The sequence below is a fragment of the Oncorhynchus mykiss genome, chromosome 19 (assembly GCF_057628025.1).
Source record: "Oncorhynchus mykiss isolate SJ-2025 chromosome 19, ASM5762802v1, whole genome shotgun sequence".
Lineage (NCBI taxonomy): Eukaryota > Metazoa > Chordata > Actinopteri > Salmoniformes > Salmonidae > Oncorhynchus > Oncorhynchus mykiss.
The window spans coordinates 13270045-13290382 of record NC_143040.1 but is presented as its reverse complement, the minus strand read 5'-3'; the positions used below and the strand labels follow the sequence as shown (position 1 = coordinate 13290382).

At 39.6% G+C, this 20338-nt stretch overlaps 2 protein-coding genes, 1 long non-coding RNA gene and 2 pseudogenes across 4 annotated transcripts; 2 read left to right on the top strand and 3 right to left on the bottom strand.

Annotated features, from left to right (window-relative positions):
• Positions 1-254: 254 nt before the first annotated feature.
• On the top strand, positions 255-19603 carry LOC149974989 (uncharacterized). 2 transcript variants are annotated; one of them, XR_016488777.1, is made up of 3 exons: positions 255-462; positions 1328-1369; positions 19495-19603. It is a non-coding gene; the product is annotated as an uncharacterized LOC149974989 (long non-coding RNA). The 2 variants fall into 2 exon arrangements; XR_016488776.1 differs by lacking the exon at positions 19495-19603 and having other exon boundaries at positions 1328-2173.
• On the bottom strand, positions 3214-6360 carry LOC149974992 (GTPase IMAP family member 9-like). Its single transcript, XM_090210145.1, has 2 exons — positions 6259-6360; positions 3214-4556 (listed from the first exon to the last, which is right to left on the bottom strand). Exons 1-2 carry the CDS (start codon positions 6311-6313, stop codon positions 3658-3660), a joined length of 954 nt encoding a protein of 317 aa, XP_090066271.1. The 5' UTR covers positions 6314-6360; the 3' UTR covers positions 3214-3657.
• LOC149974991 (GTPase IMAP family member 7-like) lies at positions 6288-10638 on the bottom strand. The gene is given in 4 exon segments (XM_090210148.1): positions 6288-6359; positions 6362-6978; positions 7337-7411; positions 10549-10638. Coding segments are annotated over 3 exon segments (696 nt in total). The 5' UTR covers positions 7344-7411; positions 10549-10638.
• Positions 14515-15488, bottom strand: LOC118966652 (GTPase IMAP family member 9-like; annotated as a pseudogene).
• On the top strand, positions 17957-19053 carry LOC149974990 (GTPase IMAP family member 9-like; annotated as a pseudogene).
• Positions 19604-20338: the final 735 nt, after the last annotated feature.

Below are 20338 nucleotides of genomic sequence, written 5' to 3'. Positions count from 1 at the left end.
ATTCATAATTCAGTCCTGTTTGGAGATGGAGGTCTGTTTTCAGTGTGTATGTGCTTTAGATGAACATTTTGAGTCGGAAGTTTACATACACTTAGGTTGGAGTCATTAAAACTTGTATTCCAGACGCACTGAGTTTGAAGGTAGGCCTTGAAATACATCCACTGGTACACCTCCAATTGACTCAAATGATGTGTATTAGCCTATCAGAAGCTTCTAAAGCCAATACATCATTTTCTGGAATTTTCCAAGCTGTTGTTTGGCACAGTCAACTTAGTCTATGTAAACTTCTGACCCACTGGAATTGTGATACAGTGAAATAATCTGTCTGTAAACAATTGTTGGAAAAATGACTAGTGTCATGCACACAGTAGATGTCCTTCTACTATCTTGCCAAAACTATAGTTTGTTAACAAGAAATGTGTGGATTGGTTGAAAAACGAGTTTTAATGACTCCAACGTAAGGTATGTAAACTTCCGACTTCAACTGTATGTGTTATTTCATTGTTTTAATGTCTTCACTATTATTCCACATTGTAGAAATAGTAGAAATAAAGAAGAACCCTTGAATGAGTAGGTGTGTGCAACCTTTTGACTGGTACTGTACATGACTGAGTATGATCCCTGAGATGACTAATAAAAAAAAGTATGGACACAATTCAGAATAACACAACGCAACAATACTTTGGAGTAGAAAAAGATCTATGTTTATTTTGAATTGAATAAGAACATATGCCAACTTGCACAATACTCATAGTACATTGTGTTCTGTTTAAATCCTTTGGTCATTTCAAACCGCATTTGTTAGATCCTGTTATTAATCAGTAGCAAACTAGTCAAGACAAAAGCAAGTTGACTAATAACCAATATGTCTACTAATAATTGATATTGAAAACATGTTAGTATAACAATTATCTGAGCAATTTGTTCACAGTTCCATGGATGATTATACCCACAACCCAATACTGTAACTTGTTACCTATATCTCCCCACACAATGCAGTATATTACACAGTGTATATATGTGTAACTACAGTACTACTCTTAACATTCAGTAATGTGAATATAAGCAGGACAGGAGGACTCTAGTGACAGTGAGAAGACACTAGGTGGACACTGGCTGAACAACATACTCTTTAAGACATGTCAGAATGTTAATCAGTTAAAGTTTGAGTGACAGCTAACCCAACAACATATACTGTTTTGTAACACACCATTTCTGTATGCTGCACTCTTGGTTTTATAAGGCTGATTGTTCCTGTTGAGGCTGACTGACTGGTTGTGTCTGAAATGACACTCTATTCCCTATATTTTGCACTACTTTTGAACAGAGCCAAATGGGAAGGTCCCTGCTGTTTGGAGACGCAATGGAGGTACAGTGTTTTTACTGGTATTTCCAGCAATATCCACCAGTGTTGCTGCAGGTAGGAAATGTTCTGCAATTGGAACACACTGTCTCCAATCAACCAATCAATGTCTGGTTGTGTGTGTTTGACCAGGGGATCACCTGAGGCTATTATGTTCATGTTGATTAAGTTGGTCAGGATCTTGTTGCCTGTTTACAGCAATTGGTTGATTGAACAATTTTATCCAAAATGTGTGTGAACACAAACTATATTCTAATAATATAGTAAGGGCTGCTTAAGTTTATACACCATTGATATAATAGAAATTCATATGATTTATATGTATTAGGTAATGGTAAGATAATGACTCAGTTATTTATATGTTAAGATAATGACTAAAAGTATTCCACCCTGTCACTGTATAATGGAGTGAAATGTATTTGAATCATAAGACGATAATTCTTTAATGTGTGCATAGGACAAGTTAAGACTTTTCCATTTAGCAGTATAGGCGAGACAGTGTGTGCATAGGAAAAAAGGAACTTTTAACAGACAAGGAACTGTGGCAGACAACTTGTGACCACTGTGAAACTGATAACAGGAAAAGAGGTCTCCCCACCCAGGGAGGGGAGAAACCGTTAGGTTCGCAGTAGATTGTGTAACATGTGGCAGGATATGATAAGCAATGGATGTGTAGGAGAATACTTGTAAAAGGTATTGATAGGGTTAGGAGAAGAGGAGGGGCATTGATGACCAAATGTGAGGTATATAACCAAATGTGCATTGTATGATTTTCAGAACGTTCTCTGAATAAATTTCTGACCTATTGCAGACTGGGACTTTGTCTAATTCTTCATTAACCAGGGATTTACAACCCCTGGGAATTATTCAAAGCTTAAGTGATGGTTGAGTTCACAACATTGGGACAAAAATTCTCGTGACAACCATATATATTTCCACCTCTTCCTCAGAAATGTTACCTCTTCTTTAGGTCTCTCCTTCCTGTTATGCTGCCATCTCTTTGAGAGTGATTTAGCAGCCTAAGTCACATGATTTTATAGAAAATGTCTTTGCATTGGAACTCCCTGCCCTCCCTGTTGACTTAATGCATTGACTTAATGCATCTGTAATGCATCAAGTTTCTAAGTTTATGCAACATGAGGGAATACATAGACTGTGGTGCATAGCGGATAATGAGGCTTTCTTTCAATTATGAAGAACCATGGTTCTGTGAGGTCATAAGAATAAGACTAAACAGAATTAACACATGGATTAAGTAAACAATTACATTATGACAACTGCTTGATGGCTGAAATGTGTCCATTGTGAGTGTTAACTATATGTATAGGTAAAACTTGATTTGTGAGTGCCTCACATCTTCATCAGGAGTCTGTTACTGCTAAAAAAAAATGTAACTCAATACAACCCCCTTTTCCAGTGATCACAAAACAGCTAAATATTCACATACAAGTATCATTCTTAAATGTAGGCTACCATGACAGTAAAATATATCTATTAAATGTAGTTGAACAGGGACAATGCACGACAAAACACAAGTCTCAGAAGTGAGAAGTGGTGATGCGTTTCAATGATTTAGCTAACATCTATTATACATCTGCAGTCTTCCTTTGAATGTACCTTGTGGTGTAACACAATTCTTTCCATCTCTCATGGCTTGTTTCTACAGTAAGAAGATCATATAGATGTATTTCTCCAAGTGTTCAGTGTAAATAGTCCAGTGGGGTTCTATCCAGCTAAATACATTATTTTGTCCAATGTTCCCTTTGCATACCTTGTATCTCCATCTCCCTATGCCCTGTACTAGTTAGACTATAGCAAGGAAAGGAAGCAGTTAAGGAGAGAGGAAGGAATTTTCAGTGGACCTTCATTTTATTGTGTGATGAAAGAACTATGACATGAATAGCAATGGTTAAATAGTTCATCTCCATTCATCATGCTTCTGAGACAGCAATGTGAGCTGTGACTGTAAATTAATCTTACAGTAGCATATAGCTTTTTAGCTTGACAGGCAGAAATACACTTAACTTTCACCTTTACTGAGGGAACTATTCAATTCTGTGCTCTCAAATGTGCAATACCCAGATCTATCTTTATGTTCATGCTGTAAGTAGTTACGACTAGTATACATGTGCAAGCGTCCTATCCTGTAAATTCATGTCTGGTGTTCTCTAGCTTGGCTGAAGAGCTTGGTTGGTATATGTTTGGTATACTTGGTGTATATAGAGGAAGCTTTAAATATCAAGTAATAAAGTCAAACAACTTGTAGAAGGTACAGCACTGTTAGCTATGGACTCTCATTGAAATGTACATGCATTTACTACAGCTCCCACTGAAGCTCCCAATGCTGCACCAACTGCCATACCGATTGGGCCTCCAACTACTCCCACAATCGCTCCGATTCCGGCACCTTTCCTTAAGCGGTTTGTATTCTCAGCGTTCTTTCTAGCTTCACCTTCCTGTTTTCTCTTTAGCTTCTCTACTTCTTCTTTTAGACGTTCTCCTTCAAACCTTGCCTTCAGTTCTTCCATCTCTCTGCGTCTCTGCTCTTCGTTATCTTTCAGGATCCTGTTCTTCTCCTCTTCAATCACTCTCTCAGCCTCCTGGAACATCTCAGTGGTGAAATGACTTCCTCCAGTCATCTCAACCATCTTGTTTATCTTCTCAAGGAGCTTAGGGACCTGGGAGGGATTCTGATCTTTGTTTTTGAAGACATGATATCCCCCATTACATTTGGCAATTAAACTTTCTAGATCTGGATTTCCATGCAGGAAGTCTTCAATTGTTACATCATCAAGAAGGTCTCCATGTGTGAAGAGAACCATGGTGTATTTCGATGCTTCATCACCAAATAATGTCTGAATCATCTCCACAGTTTTCTGTTCCTCTTCAGTGAATCTTCCCAGCTTGAGAACAACCAGGAACACATGGGGACCAGGAGCGGAGTAAAACAGGCACTGTGAGATCTCTTTCAGTGCCGCCTCCTGTGTTAACTTGGTGTCAAACAAGCCTGGTGTGTCGATGACAGCTACATGTTGCCTTCCCACCTCTCCTCTTTTCTTTTCACATGTTGATGTCACAGAAGTAGAGGACATTTTTGATTTAAAAACTTTTGTCCCCAGGATGGTGTTTCCTGTTGCGCTCTTCCCAGCTCCAGTCTTTCCAACCAGAACAATACGGACCTCTTTATTTTGTTCTGTTGGATAAGAAGGAAATGTTGTTACTGTAGAAAGAAGGCTGGTGTTGATGTTCTTTCTGTTTGGTCACCTTACAGAACAGCTACTAAACATGTTCAGTCTCACAGTCTCGCTTCTTAGATATTGATGGTTTATAGAATATAAACTGTATCCAAATTAGCTATGACATTATCCATAAATTAAGCGACCATTATAGATTCAGTTTATGAAATTTTATCAATAATTTAAAAAAAAATGTTGTTGGTGCAAACCCATAAAAAAACTAAACTTATTTTTGTAAATTAGTTTTGTTTTTTATATTTATAAGTTTCCATCTCTGTCTTCTTGTAGCCTACATACAGTGAAGTGTAGAGTAAGTTCTCAACGGTCATGTTTGGGTTTTGGAGCGCTGTCAAGCTCTTCCCAGGTCTAGTGTTCCCAACCGGAACAATCCGGGCCTCTGTTATATAAAAATGAAATGTTACTGTAGAAGTGTGACGTTGATCTGTAGAGAGAAGTGTGATGTTGATCTGTAGAGTGAAGATTGATGTTGATCTGTAGAGGAGAGAAGTGTGATATTGATCTGTAGAGGAAAGGAGTGTGATATTGATCTGTAGAGGAAAGGAGTGTGATGTTGATCTGTAGAGGAAAAAAGTGTGATGTTGAATTTATTATGGATAAATGAATAAACAATATCCCCATTTTAAATAGAATTGTAACTAAGTAAACTTATACTCTGTTTTATTATATCTGATTAACAATATGAGTTCATAAGAAGGGATTGTGTGACACGGACAAGGAGTAATAAAAGTTAATGAACACCATTCCAACTAGGAAGAAACGAATGGGTTATGGACTGTGTAAACAGATAAGGTCGTTAACCTATGGTTGACCCTACAGAAACTTAGCTCTGGGGTTTTTAGATAAGGCAGTGAGTGCATTCCTAGGTTTTCTGTTAATTAAAACTGTCAGTTCAGTGGTGATCGATAATGTTGAGGGGTCAAAAGTTATCTGGGAGTATGTTAGTAAGTTAGAATAAACTTTTCACCTTTGTCCCGGTCGAGAGGAGGGGATTCTGTTAAAGCAATGAAATGACGTCATTATCTGTATATAAACTGCTGCACGTTATTAAGTGGGAGCGCGCTCCGATAATAAATTCTATTACCTATTATTGAAAGACTGGTCTGCGTCTATTTTATGCAAACAAGAAATCTTACAAATTCTCATAAAATAGATTAAGGGCTTTCAATTGATGAAAGCACATTGGCATAATTAAATTACAGTAACAGATGTTGATCTGTAGAGAGAAGTGTGATGTTGATCTGTTGAGGAGAGAAGTGTGATGTTGATCTGTAGAGGAAAGAAGTGTGATGTTGATCTGTAGAGGAGAGAAGTGTGATGTTGATCTGTAGAGGAGAGAAGTGTGATGTTGATCTGTAGAGGAGAGAAGTGTGATGTTGATCTCTAGAGGAAAGAAGTGTGATGTTGATCTCTAGAGGAAAGAAGTGTGATGTTGATCTCTAGAGGAGAGAAGTGTGATGTTGATCTGTAGAGGAGAGAAGTGTGATGTTGATCTGTAGAGGAGAGAAGTGTGATGTTGATCTGTAGAGGAGAGAAGTGTGATGTTGATCTGTAGAGGAGAGAAGTGTGATGTTGATCTGTATAAATAAGTATGATCTTACAGAACTAAAACTACATTTTCAGCTTGCTCTCTAGCTTCACCTTCTTGGCTCCTCGTCAGCTTTTCTCCTTCAAACTTTGCCTTGAGTTCCTCCATCTCTCTGCATCTCAGCTCTTCATTCTCTTTCAAGATCCTGTTCTTCTCCTCTTCAATCGCTCTCTCAGCCTCCTGGAACATCTCAGTGGTGTAGTATCTTCCTCCGTTCATCTTCACCATCATGTTAATCTTCTCAAGCAGCTCAGTGACCCGGGAGGGATTCTGATCTTTGTTTTTGTAGACATGATATCCCCCATTACATTTGGCAATTAAACGTTCCAGATCTGGATTTCCATGTAGGAAGTCTTCTATTGTTACACCATCAAGAAGGTCTCCATGTGTGAAGAGAACCATGGTGTATTTGGATGCTTCATCACCAAATAATGTCTGAATCATCTCCATAGTTTTCTGTTCCTCTTCAGTGAATCTTCCCAGCTTTATCACAACCAGGAACACATGGGGACCAGGAGCGGAGAAAAGCAGGCACTGTGATATCTCTTTCAGTGCCTTATCTCGTGTTAACTTTGTTTCAAACAAGCCTGGTGTGTCGATAACAGCTGCACTTTGCCCTCTCATCTCTCCTTTTTTCTTATCCAATGTTGATGTCACAGAAATAAAGGCCATTTTGGATTTAAAAGCTTTTGTCCCCAGGATAGTGTTTCCTGTTGCGCTCTTCCCAGCTCCAGTCTTCCCAACCAGAACAATCCGGACCTTTTTATTTTGTTCTGTTGGATAAGAAGGAAATGTTGTTACTGTAGAAAGAAGTCTGGTGTTGATGTTCTTTCTGTTTGGTCACCTTACAGAACAGCTACTAAACATGTTCAGTCTCACATAACTTAGACCTACATTGATGATCTATAGAATATTAACTGTAACCAAATGAACAATGACATTATCCATAAATGAATAATAAATGCTACAATCATACATTAATTTAATTAAAATATATTAATAATTTAACAAAGCATAATTATTTGGTGCAAACCCATAAAAAACTAAACACATTTTTGTAAATGTATTTATAAGTTTCCATCTCTGTCTATTTGTAGCCTACATACAGTGAAGTTTAGAGTAAGTTCTCACCGGTCATGTTTGGGTTTTGGAGCGCTGTCAAGTTCTTCCCAGGTCTAGTGTTCCCAACTGGAACAATCAGCGTCTCTGTTGGATAAACATGAAATGTTACTGTAGAGAGAAGTGTGATGTTGATCTGTAGAGGAGAGAAGTGTGATGTTGATCTGTAGAGGAGAGAAGTGTGATGTTGATCTGTAGAGGAGAGAAGTGTGATGTTGATCTGTAGAGGAGAGAAGTGTGATGTTGATCTGTAGAGGAGAGAAGTGTGATGTTGATCTGTAGAGGAGAGAAGTGTGATGTTGATCTGTAGAAATAAGTGTGGTCTTACAGAACTGAAGCTACATTTTCAGTCTTACATTTTGTCTACAAAAAACTAAAAAAATAGCTGTTATCTACAGATAACCTCCAAAATAAAGGAAACACTATTGACAGAGCTGTCATTGTCCATTCCTTGCCTACCCACCAAGTTTCTACATTTGGTAAATATCTCAGTGTCTTACTGTCTTGGGTAGAACACCAGTTGAAAAGGTTCAATAGAATCCATAATGTGTGGGACACATACAAAGAGTCTAAAAGACTGAACAAGAGAGAAGCAAGGAAATTACATCTGAAAGAAAGTTGGGGAGACAACCAAGCTTCCATGTAAGTTCTGAATTTCTCAGAAACCCTAATAACAAACAGGAGTTTTTCAAAATGACAACACAGAAGGTGTATGCCAATGAATCTATGCTACAACTGATGAGTCTGTGGTCTGAATGCTGGAATGGGACTAGGAAGAGGCAGACAATAGTATGCCTTCATCTTAAAAATGCACTTCAAAAGGGTACACAGACCATTATAAATGCAACAACTTATACAGGCATCTTTGTCCTCCTTGCTGGTCTGTTCTACTATCTTACCAAGAATGATCCAACCATAAAGTGGTGTGTTGCTATTGGTATGGGAAAAAACTACTAGGATATTTTCATCAACACCATCTACGAGAAGCTTGGAATGCACAAGAGTTTGGCTTAATCAGGTTTCCACGCATTTACAGGTTATGATACAACCTCACAGTTTCATGGAAAGGACAAAAAGACAGCTTGGAGTGCATGAAGTCATTTCCAGAGGGTCAATTCCACGGTAACATGCCAAACAAAAAACAAAACATACACCACTTCAGCCGACACTTGGCATTGCGCATGGTGATTTTAGGCTTGTGTGAGGCTGCTCGGCCATGGAAACCCATTTCATGAAGCTCCCAACGAATAGTTATTTTGTGGATGTTGTTTCCAGAGGCAGTTTGGAACGCAGTAGTGAGTGTTGCAACCGAGGACAGACCTTTTTTTTTGTGTTGTTTTTTTTTATACATGCGACACACTTCAGCACTTGGCAATCCCGTTCTGTGAGCTTTTGTGGCCTAACACTTTGTGGCCGAGCCATTGTTGCTCCTAGACATTTCCACTTCACAATAACAGCACTTACAGTTGACTGTGGCAGGTTTAGCAGGGCAGAAATTTTACAAACTGATTTATTGGAAAGGTGGCATCCTATGACTGTGCCACATTGAAAGTCACTGGGCGCTTCAGTAAGGCCATTCTACTGCCAATGTTTATATATGCATTAATTTCTGCTCAATTTTATACACCTGTCAGCAACGTGTGTGACTGAAATAGCTGAATCCACTCATTTGAAGGGGTACTTTTGTATATATAGTGTACAGTGGGGCAAAAATGTATTTAGTCAGCCCCCAATTGAGCAAAGTTCTCCCACTTAAAAAGATGAGAGAGGCCTGTAATTTTCATCATAGGTACACTTCAACTATGACAGACAAAATGAGAAAGTTTTTTGTTTACGCTATCCTCAAGAGGGTGTCGACAAACCACCAGTATCATGACACCACATTATATTAAAGCGGACCTTACCATTGGCTGCACAGAGTCGCATTAAGAGCAATCACATGCAGCCATGTTTACATGTTCGAACACTGAAATGTGAGATGTAATCTCCATCTCAATTAGGCTGATAGAAATTCTAATTATTTTGTTTAATGATTTTCAATTTGACTGTCATTATTTGTATATAGCCTACACTTTCTCGTTCTGAACTTCTAACGGCTTGATCACACCAACAGTAGTTCCGTAAAGTGACACAAACATCATCTTCTGGATATGTGTGCAACAAAAGTTCAATATGCACCTTCTGCTACCGTTTCTATCAAGCCGTCTACCCATACAGTTTGACGCATACAATCGATAATTCCAACATTTGCACCACATAGAACGCACTGTAACTGCCTCTGCAAAACAATACTGCAAGGCAAACGCAGCATTCATATCCCCGAGCTGACAAGGTACAAATCTGTCGTTCTGCCCCTGAAAAGGCAGTTAACCCACTGTTCCTAGGCCGTCATTGAAAATAAGAATTTGTTCTTAACTGACTTGCCTAGTTAAAAAGGTAAAATAAAAAAATCCATTGGAAATGAATGCACTTCTGGTGTACCAAAATACAAGACCTGTCGGTGTGATCGAGATGTAACACGAGCTGGATGGGTGTGGCTTCCTGACAATGCTCACAAGAGCAGCTCCTCACCATTTGACGGCTCTAACAGTTACACTGCCAAATCATCATCGCAGGTGTCGGGCATCACCGGTTAGGGCTTGATCTGATTAAATCAAAGCTTGTTTTACACCAATGTTTGTAAACAAACAAACATGGTTACAACTATACATTTGATATCAGTCCATCCATAGCCCTGTCTATGAATTTGAGAGTGGTTACATTTCTCCAGTCCCATCCCTTAGTCTTTAGGGAAACGGGGACAGGGAAGACACTTTGTTATGGTTTTAATAAAAGATTTTAGTTTTGAAAGGGTTAGAGAGCTTTTATAGTGCAGCTTTTAGAAGTACAGAATGTGTATTAGATATTTAAGTCCATATTAGTTCTGTTTTAGGAATGTGCATAATGCCTACATCATAACACCTTCATCATAATGTCAGCATCACTATATTTACACATGACATGTATTCATTAGTTACTCTTGTTACAATAAACATATTTACATATAGCTTTGTCTAAAATAAACTGCATATGCAGTCTTTCCAAAAGTGTCACAGATATTAAACTTTGTCATACTCGATTTTTGATATATATGTAAAGAACACCCAATTTTTTACATGAAAACATGCAACAAGAATGTGGTTCAGGCTTGTATCTTGTAATAGTAACTGTATAGATGTCCTTACCTTTTAATGCCTGCTGAGTTGGGTATCATACATATACAAGGGCGATGCAGCTGCCATTTTATAGCGCATGCCAAGTTGTACTTCATGACGTGATCTTGGAAGGTTTCTGTTTTTAGTCAGGTGATTTCTTGTCAACCCTGGTTTGAGTTCCTGCACAACATTGCTGACTCACACCAGGGCTGCGGGTGATTTATACTTATTTGCATTCGTTTTGACTTACACTTGTATGTTGACTTCTCTATTGATGTTGTTTTTAAGTTTTCGCCGTCTTTTCATAGCGGATGTACAATCTTTGCGAATTGAATTATGGGGAGTTTCAGGCCCGGGAGTGAACATAATTGTAACGGTTCTCTTGTGGTGAAGGAGAGTCAGACCAAAATGCGGCGTGGCTATTGCGATCCATGTTTAATGAAAACAAAGTGAACACGAATCCAATGCAAAAACAATAAACGTAATACGAAAACCAAAACAGCCTAACACTGGTGCTAAGTAACACACGACAGAAAAAGGACATAAGGACAGGAACAACCACCCACAAACACACAGTGAAACCCAGGCTACCTAAATATGGTTCCCAATCAGAGACAATGACTAACACCTGCCTCTGATTGAGAACCATATCAGGCCAGACATAGAAATAGACAAACTAGACATGAAACATAGAATGCCCACTCAGCTCACACCCTGACCAACCAAAACATAGAAATATAAAAAGTAAACTATGGTCAGGGTGTGACAATAATTGTACACTCACAAAGCCGACTAAAAACGCGGGCTGAGGGCTTACGTTGTAAACTTCCCTTGCTTGGCTAATAATTTAGACCACCTTCCAAAATGGCGACTGCGATACCCCAAGGGCATAAGGCGAGGGTAAGTGGACGAGGGTGTGTCTTTTAAGTGTTTGGACCGCAGCCATGATCTTACAACACCCGGATAGGTATTTCATATTTCAGCTTACCACATCATAATAGTGCCATCTGGATGACTTGCACGCAACCATTAGTTGATGCAATGCAATGCTTGCACATCTACTCGGACAAAAGACCATGCTCTCCACTGCATGATAAATCATAGATCACTGAGTCCCTTTCTAGTCAGTCACGGGATTTCTTGTATAACCACTGTTTCTCTGCTACAGCCTTGGGCAGCATTTCAGAAGCAATGCATGATGGGAAATGTTGTTATACACTGCCTTTTTTTGTGTCCATTTATTTATGTAAAGAAACAAACGTGTTAACAACCTAATATTGTTAATCATTCACGTTGTCAGTGAAATAGCCTTACATAGTGATATAATAATTTGTATGTTTTAAGGCAATAAAAATAGATTTTATCAAACAAATGACCATTCATTGTGTAACAATGAGCCTTGGGATTGCAAACAGAGGAAGATTGTCAAAGGTGAACGATTTATTTTATTGCAATTTCGATTTTGTTAAGCCTGTGCTGGTTGAAATAGTATTTTGGTATGGGGCTCTGTCCTCAGATAATCGCATCGTATTCTTTCGCAGTAAATCCTTTTTTAAATCTGACAACGCAGTTGGATTATCAAGATTCTAGACTTTTGAACCACGTGAGCCACTTCTATTATCAGGAATGTTTAATATGACTATTTATGTAGCGCTGTGGCTGTATGTTGTTTAATTTAATCCCACTAACTGGATCTGTGCGCAGAGAAGTTAAGGAGAAATGTATCTTTAATTGTGTGTTTAACACTTGTATCTTTTATTAATGTTTATGATGAGTATTTCTGTAATTTGATGTGGCTCTCTGCACTTTCACCGGATGTTTGTTTGAGACAATGCATTTCTGAACATAACGCACCAATTTCAAATGAGGTGTTTGGACATAAAGATAAACTTTATCGAACAAAACACACATTTATTGTCTACATGGAGTCCTGCGAGTGCCATCCGGTGAAGATCATCAAATGTTAGTGATTAATCTTAACGCTATTTCTGTATTTTGTGACACCTCTCCTTCTTTGGAAAATGGCTTTATGTTTTTCTGTGGCTAGGCGCTGACCTAACATAATCGCAAGGTGTGCTTTCACCGTAAAGCCTTTTTGAAATCAGACACTGTGGCTGGATTAACGAGAAGTTTCTCTTTAAAATGGTGTATAATATTTGTATGTTTGAGGAATTCTAATTATGAGATTTCTGTTGTTTTGAATTTGGAGCCCTGCAATTTCACTGGCTCTTGGTGAGGTCGCTACCGTCCCACATATCGCTACCGTCCCACATATCCCAGAGAAGTTGACAGTCTGATGGCCTTGAGATAGAGGCTGTTTTTCAGTCTCTCGGTCCCAGCTTTGATGCACCTGTACTGACCTTGCCTTCTGGATGATTGTGGGGTGAACAGGCAGTGGCTAGGGTGGTTGTTGTCCTTGATGATCTTTTTGGCCTTCCTGTGATATCGGGTGGTGTAGGTGTCCTGGAATGGCAGTTATAAGGCGCTCCAGAGGGCAAACTGATTGTGGGCGGAGCAGTTGCCATACCAGGCGGTGATACAGCCCGACAGGATGCTCTCGATTGTGCATCTGTAAAAGTTTGTGAGTGTTTTTGGTGACAAGCCAAATTTCTTCAGCCTCCTGAGGTTGAAGAGGCGCTGTTGCGGCTTCTTCACCACGCTGTCTGTGTGGGTGGTCCATTTCAGTTTGTTTGTGATGTGTATGCCAAGGAACTTAAAACTTTCCAACTTCTCCACTACTGTTCCATGCATTGTTGCCTCCACCTTCTTGACCTTTGTGCTGTTGACTTTGCCCAAAAATGCTTGTACCATGTTTTTGTGCTGATACCATGTTGTGTTGCTACCATTTTGATGTCATGTTGTGTTGATACCATGCTGTGTGGTCATGTGTTGCGGCCTTGTTATGTTGTTGTCTTTAGGTCTCTCTTTATGTGGTGTTGTGTCTCTCTTGTCGTGATGTGTGTCCTATATTTATATTTCATTTATTTTTAATCCCAGGCCCCGTCCCCGCAGGAGGCCTTTTGCCTTTTGGTAGGCCGTCATTGTAAATAAGAATTTGTTTTTAACTGACTCGCCTAGTTAAATAATGGTTCAAATAAAAATAATTCTCCCTTGTTACTCTCAATACAACCACCAGTGTCCCCATGAACTCCCCAATCACACACACACGCCCACTGACTATGTTTAAAAAACATACATGTTGTAGTTCTCCATAGTTTCCACTAGATAGAGATATACACTGTGATAGAGTATATTTGGTTCTACTCATCAAACATTACACGAGGATACAGTTACACTGTAGTTCCATGTGATAATGTTCAATAAGGGAAGGGAGGGCACTTCTTTTCTGGGTCAAAGTGGAAAACAAATAGTTTACTGAAGAAGAATTAAAATATGGTTATATTTGACTCTGGTTGTGCAGTGATGTGAAAGGGTTGAGTTAAGGGTTTTTGTGTGATAGTACGAAAGCCTTGATCTAGGGTCATGTAAAAAGGAAATACATTAGTTAACTGTGTGTGTGTGTGTGTGTGTGTGTGTGTGTGTGTGTGTGTGTGTGTGTGTGTGTGTGTGTGTGTGTGTGTCAATAACATCTCACTTGAAATATTCACAATATTACACCTTGAAAGAGTCTGGTAATTTGCTAGAAACATACATATTAGCTAGACCCACTAGACAAAACCAGAAAAAGGGAAGGGAGGGATGGTGGAGGATGAAAGGAAGAAGGAGAAGGGAGGGATGGTGGAGGATGAAAGGAGGAAGGAGAACGGAGGGATGGTGGAGGATGAAAGGAGGAGGGAGAAGGGAGGGATGGTGGAGGACGTGTCAGATGATTCAGGGCATGTTCTTTAAATAACACAAATAATCTTCATGACAGTTTATTAAAGTTGGTAATTCCCAATGATGATACTTACAGTAGTAACAAGCTAATCAGAAGAGCCTTGCATGTAGAGGAAGGGTTCTAGTAGAAACAACAGAGCCCCTGTCCAGAAACAACCCCTAACTATCCCCTTCCTGTAAGCCAGGTGGAGATCTGAGAGGATTGGACAGGTTTATGCAATACAGGATCCTCTCATTCTCCTCTTTAAGCTCTTTCTTGTGAGCCTCTTGTTTCATTTTGTCTTTCTTCAGTTTCTCCTCCTCTCTGTGTATCTTCTCTTCATTGTCTCTCAGGATCCTGTTCTTCTCCGCTTCAATCGCTCTCTCAGCCTCCTGGAACATCTCAGTGGTGTAGTGACTTCCTCCATTCATCGTCACCATCTTGTTTATCTTCTCAAGGAGCTCAGGGACCTGGGAGGGATTCTGATCTTTGTTTTTGAAGACATGATATCCCCCATTGAATTTGAAAACTAAACTTCCTAAACTTGGATTTTCACCCAGGAAGTTGTCAATTGTTACACCATCATCATCAAGAAGGTCTCCATGTGTGAAGACAACCATGGTGTATTTCGATGCTTCATCACCGAAGAATCTCTGAATCATCTCCATGTTTTTCTGCCCCTCTTCAGTGAATCTTCCCAGCTTGATCACAACCAGGAACATATGGGGAGCAGGAGCAGAGAGAGAGAGATGCACAGAGCGATCTCGTTCAGTGCCTCTTCATTGGGTAATGTAGTATGTAACAACCCTGGGGTGTCAATAACAGCTACACTTTGCCTATCCACCTTCCCTTTTTCCTTTTCACAGTTTTTTTTGTCAGAGAATTAGAGGAAACCCTTGATTCTAAAGCTGATGCACTTTTCCCAGCGCCAGTCTTCCCGACCAGAACAATGCAGACCTCCTTTTGTGTCTGTGGTTGGAGTTCTGTTGGATTAAATGGACACGGCTGTTACCTTTTTAAAAGAGGTCTAGTCTTCATGTACCACACATTGTCACATTTTGAGGAACGGCTACATTTCACACTTCTTGACACAAAGCTGTACTTTATGGAATGCACAAAATAATCTGTGAGCATTGCCTGTACAGATCTTCATTTGAGCAAGTTTGCTACAACAGGAAAATATTCCTACAGCAACAGGAAATGTGAAATGTAATGTGGATTTTAATTAATGGACATTTTTGAAGGGGTTGATACATTTTACGTTATGGAAACTCAGGTCTGAAATTTGTGCGAGTCTGTATTTCTGTCATAATTATTTTGTTGCTACATTGACTACCATCAAATACCAATAAAACTCTACATGTTACTTTTATAAAATAAAGGCCACAGTACAAAAATAAATGTCTAATCCATGTGTTCCTTTTTAGAATCATTACACATACTTTGGCCGCCTTTCCAACACCTACTTTGGCCGCCTTTCCTTCCAGTTCTCTGCTGCCAGTGACTGGAACCAATTGCAAAAATCACTTAAGTTGAAGACTTATATCTCCCTCACTAACTTTAGGCGTCGTCTGTCAGAGGAGCTTACCGATCGCTGCAGCTGTACACAGCCCATCTGTAAATAACCCATCCAACCAACTACCTACCTCATCCCCATATTTGTTTTTGTTTTTCTGCTCTTTTGCACACCAGTATTTCTACTTGCACATCATCATCTGCACATCTATCACTCCAGTGTTAATTGCTAAATTGTAATTACTTCTCCACTATGGCCTATTCATTTCCTTACCTCCTTACTTCATTTGCACACACTTTATACAGATGTTATATTGTGTAATTGACTGTATGCTTGTTTATCCCATGTGTAACTCTGTGTTGTTTTGTCGCACTGTTTGCTTTATCTTGGCCAGGTCGCAGTAGTAAATGAGATCTTGTTCTCAACTGGCCTACCTGGTTAAATAAAGGTGATAAATAAAAAAAATAAAAAAATATGTGGTGGTGCTTTTCTGGTGACACTGTCAGTGATTATTTAAGAATCCAAGGCACACTTAACAAGCATTTGTTTTTCAACAGACAATGACCCAACACACCTCCAGGCTGTGTAAGGGCCTCAACCCACTTGTGAGATGGTTTGGGATGAGTTGAACCGCAGAGTGAAGGAAAAGCAGCCAACAAGTGCTCAGCATATGTGGGAACTCCTTCTAGACTGTTGGAAAAGCATTCCAGATGAAGCTGGTTGCGAGAACGCCAAGAGTGTGCAAAGCAGTCATCAAGGCAAAGGGTGGCAACTTTGAAGAATCTAAAATCTAAAATATATTTTGATTTGTATAACCCTTTTTGGTTACTACATGATTCCATGTGTGTTATTTCATAGTTTTTATGTCTTTATTATTTATCTACAAAGTAGCAAATAGTAAAAAGAAAGAAAGATCTTGGAATGATAGTTCTTCCACTAAATTCATTTTTGTACATTTTTCAGTAGACATTGTTTAAAGTAGCCCTTGTTCAGCAGGTTATGTTGTTTGTTCAACTTTGATTTAAATTGTTTTTGTTTGGCATATATTTTCTAAGTGAAAAAAACGGAGTCAAAGCGTAGTTCTGTTTCTGTGGAATTGCCCCTCTGGAAATGACTTTTTCTCTTCGCATGAAACTGTGAGGTTGTATCCTAACCTGTAAATAAATATAAGCCTGACCAAGCCAAATTCTAGCGCATTCCAAGCTTCTCGTAGATGGTGTTGATTCAAATCTGGTTGTTTTTCCCCATACTAAAAGTGAACCCATGGCTTTATGCTTGGATTATCCTTGGTAAAATAGAAGAGCAGACAAGCAAGGAGGACAATGATGTCTGTATCCAGTTTCTTAAAGTCAGAGAACTTACATGGAAGTTGGTTCTCTCCCCAACATTCTTTCAGATGCCTTTTCCTTGCTTCTCTCTCGTAGATTTTTTTTTTTTAGAGATCTTCTCTCTATGTGTCCCACACAATATCGATTACATTACACTTTTTCAACTGGTGCTCTACCCAAGGCAGCAAGAGACTGCTGCCATATTTGCCTAATGTGGAAACTTAGTCTGTAGGCTTATTTAGGAAGTTACCTGTAGATAATGTCATTGTTAATTTGCTTAGAGTTTGTATTTTATAGACCAATAATGTAAGTCTAAGAAACAATGTGAGACTGAAAATATAGCATTAGTAGCTGTTCTATAAGATGCCCAAACAGAAAGAACATCAACATCACATTTCTCTCTACATTAGCAACATTTCCTTCTGATCCAAAAGAGACCTGGATTGCTCTGGTTGGGAACACTAGACCTGGTAAGAGCTTGACAGCATTCCAAAACCCAAACATGACTGCTGAGTACTTTGTCTTAATTTCACTGTACAATACAGTGATGGAAACTGATTTGGGCTGTTCTACCTTTTTTATTTGATTTTTGTTACGGGTTACCACAATTATCATTCCAGACAAGGAATGGGCTAAATTACAGCGTCATTTGTGTGCTTGTCAGAACACTACTGTTAATCTCCATACGTTTAATATTTCTCCACTTCCCAGTTTTGTCGGTGCAACAACCATAAGTCTGATATGCCTAGTTGTGTCTTTGAAAATAAATACATGTGATGAAGCATTTTCATCTCAGCTATGTCCTCTGCAGTGTTGATTAGTTGCTGAATACAACTGACTTGTGATGTTTTAATTTCACCCAGTTCATGGGCCTCCCATGAACAGTGAACAGCTGATTTTACAACAAAAACACTATACAGCAACAACTTTCCCTTATTATCCAAGAGAGAACCGGATTGTGCTGGTGGGGAAGACTGGAGCTGGGAAGAGTGCAGAAGGAAACACCATCCTGGGGAAGAAAGTGTTAAAATCACATTCACATTCCAACTCTGTGACTAAAGACTTTGATAAGGAAAGAGAGATGGTGTGTGGGCAACGTGTGGCTGTTATTGACACCCCAGGGTGTTTGACACAAAGTTTACACAGGAGGAAGCAATAGAAAATATCACAATGTGCGTCAACCTCTCTTCTCCTGGTCCCCATGTGTTCCTGATTGTGATCAAGCTGGGAAGATTCACTGAAGAAGAGCAGAAAGCAGTGCAAATGATTCAGCACTCTTCAGTGCTGAAGCATCAAAATACACAATTGTTCTCTTCACACATGGAAACCTCCTTGAGGATGTAACGATCAAAGAATTAGTGTCTGGAACACAAAATGTAGTAAGCTTAGTTGACCAATGCAAGGAGGGATTTCATGTCTCCAACAACAAAGATAAGAGTCGCTCCCAGGTCACTGAGCTGCTTGAGAAGATAAACAAGATGGTGAAGATGAATGGAGGAAGCCACTACACCACGGAGATGTTCCAGGAGGCTGAGAGAGCGATTGAAGAGGAGAAGAACAGGATCCTTGGAGAGAACAAAGAGAAGAGAAACAGAGAGGATGAGAAACTGAATAATTTTTTTGAAGGAGAGGCTCTGGAGAAAGCAAGAAAGGAGCTGAGAGAAAAACATGAAAGAGAGGCTCGAGAGAAAGCTGAAAGAAACACAGCTGGGCGTTATCTTGCTGTTGTAGGTTCTGCTGCTGCAGGTGGAGCTGCTATTGGAGCTGCTATTGCATTACCAGTTGGTGCAGCAGTGGGTGCAATAGTAGGAGGTGTAGCAGGAGCAATAGAGGTGTTTTTGAAACCAATGTTTGCTGTATATGATACAAAATAATTTATTTGACTTGACTGCTTAGATATTCAACGTAATTGGACATGGATATCAGTACATCTTCTGACTTTTCGCTTAGTGTCTCTTCATCTTGCCTGTTCCAGGGTTGACGGTCAAACAACTTCCACCATCTGTAACTACTGCTGTAAACAGACTAATTGACTTGAACATGTTTTAATATGTTTAGATCGAATGATCTATGTGAAATGGTATTGGCCAGAGGGAAGTAAGCACAGGTCTGTCCATAAGGTTGGGATAGGAGCCATGTGTTAGAGCTGATAGATCATACATTACTGTCCTATAACACTGTCTTATATCTTAATATGTTTTAAATAATATTTTCTCAAAATGTATGTCATTATATTCTCTTAAAATGTTGGAATTTCATCATTTCTTAGAATCAAAATAAGTGTTCTCTCTGCTTATGTGATTGACTCCCTCAAGGCCTCTCGTGACTGATAAGGAGACCTGTGAGATGCGTGGCGAACCACCGGACTCGAGCTGGAACTATAACGCCACCTTCACAGCAGCAAAGATTGATTGTTCATCCTAGACACAGAACGGGGGTCTGTGCTTGTGTCTTCATATCTTGTCTTTGCAGCTGTATGACCCAGTGTGGCAAATAAATCAAGCTTTCTTTGGAGTCAAGCTGGAATTTGTACCAGAACCTGGAACCTAAGAATTGGCATAGTTTGCATGTTTCACCACAATTCACAGTCCGAATCAGTGGAACAGGAACCAGTACACAAAAACGAGGTAGGCAAAGTTTGTGTAGCTGTTTCCAGTCATTCTGACATCTTCAGGAGGTGAGGGTCGTAGGCTGAATATGAATGAAGGGAATGGACCTAGAAAGCCTGGATGTATTAAATATGCCCACTGTATATATGACCGGTTGGAGACCTAGGGGTTGGAGCCCCTAGGAGGTTCAGCCACCTGAAGGTTAGGGTTCAGCCACCAGAAGATTAAGGTTTAGCCACTCAAAAAAGGCTAGGGTTCAGCCACCAGAAGGTTAGGGTTCAGCCACCAGAAGGTTAGGGTTCAGCCACCAGAAGGTTAAGGTTCAGCCATCCGAAGGATATGGTTCAGGCACCCGAAGGATATGGTTCAGGCACCAGAAGGTTACGGTTCAGCCACCAGAAGGTTAAGGTTTAGCCACCAGAAGGTTAGGGTTCAGCCACCAGAAGGTTAGAGTTGAGCCACCAGAAGGTTAGGGTTCAGCCACCAGAAAGTTGGACTGTCTGTTGAAGTGTCTGTACTGTTTGTGTATTATGAAGATGTTTAACGGAAG

Coding starts and splice junctions, on each gene's coding strand:
- LOC149974992 (XM_090210145.1), bottom strand. CDS start 6,313: ATGGAGGAACTCAAGGCAAAGTTTGAAGGAGAAAAGCTGACGAGGAGC. Junction 4,557..6,258: donor GCTGACGAGGAGCCAAGAAG/GTGAAGCTAGAG, acceptor CTTATCCAACAG/AACAAAATAAAGAGGTCCGT.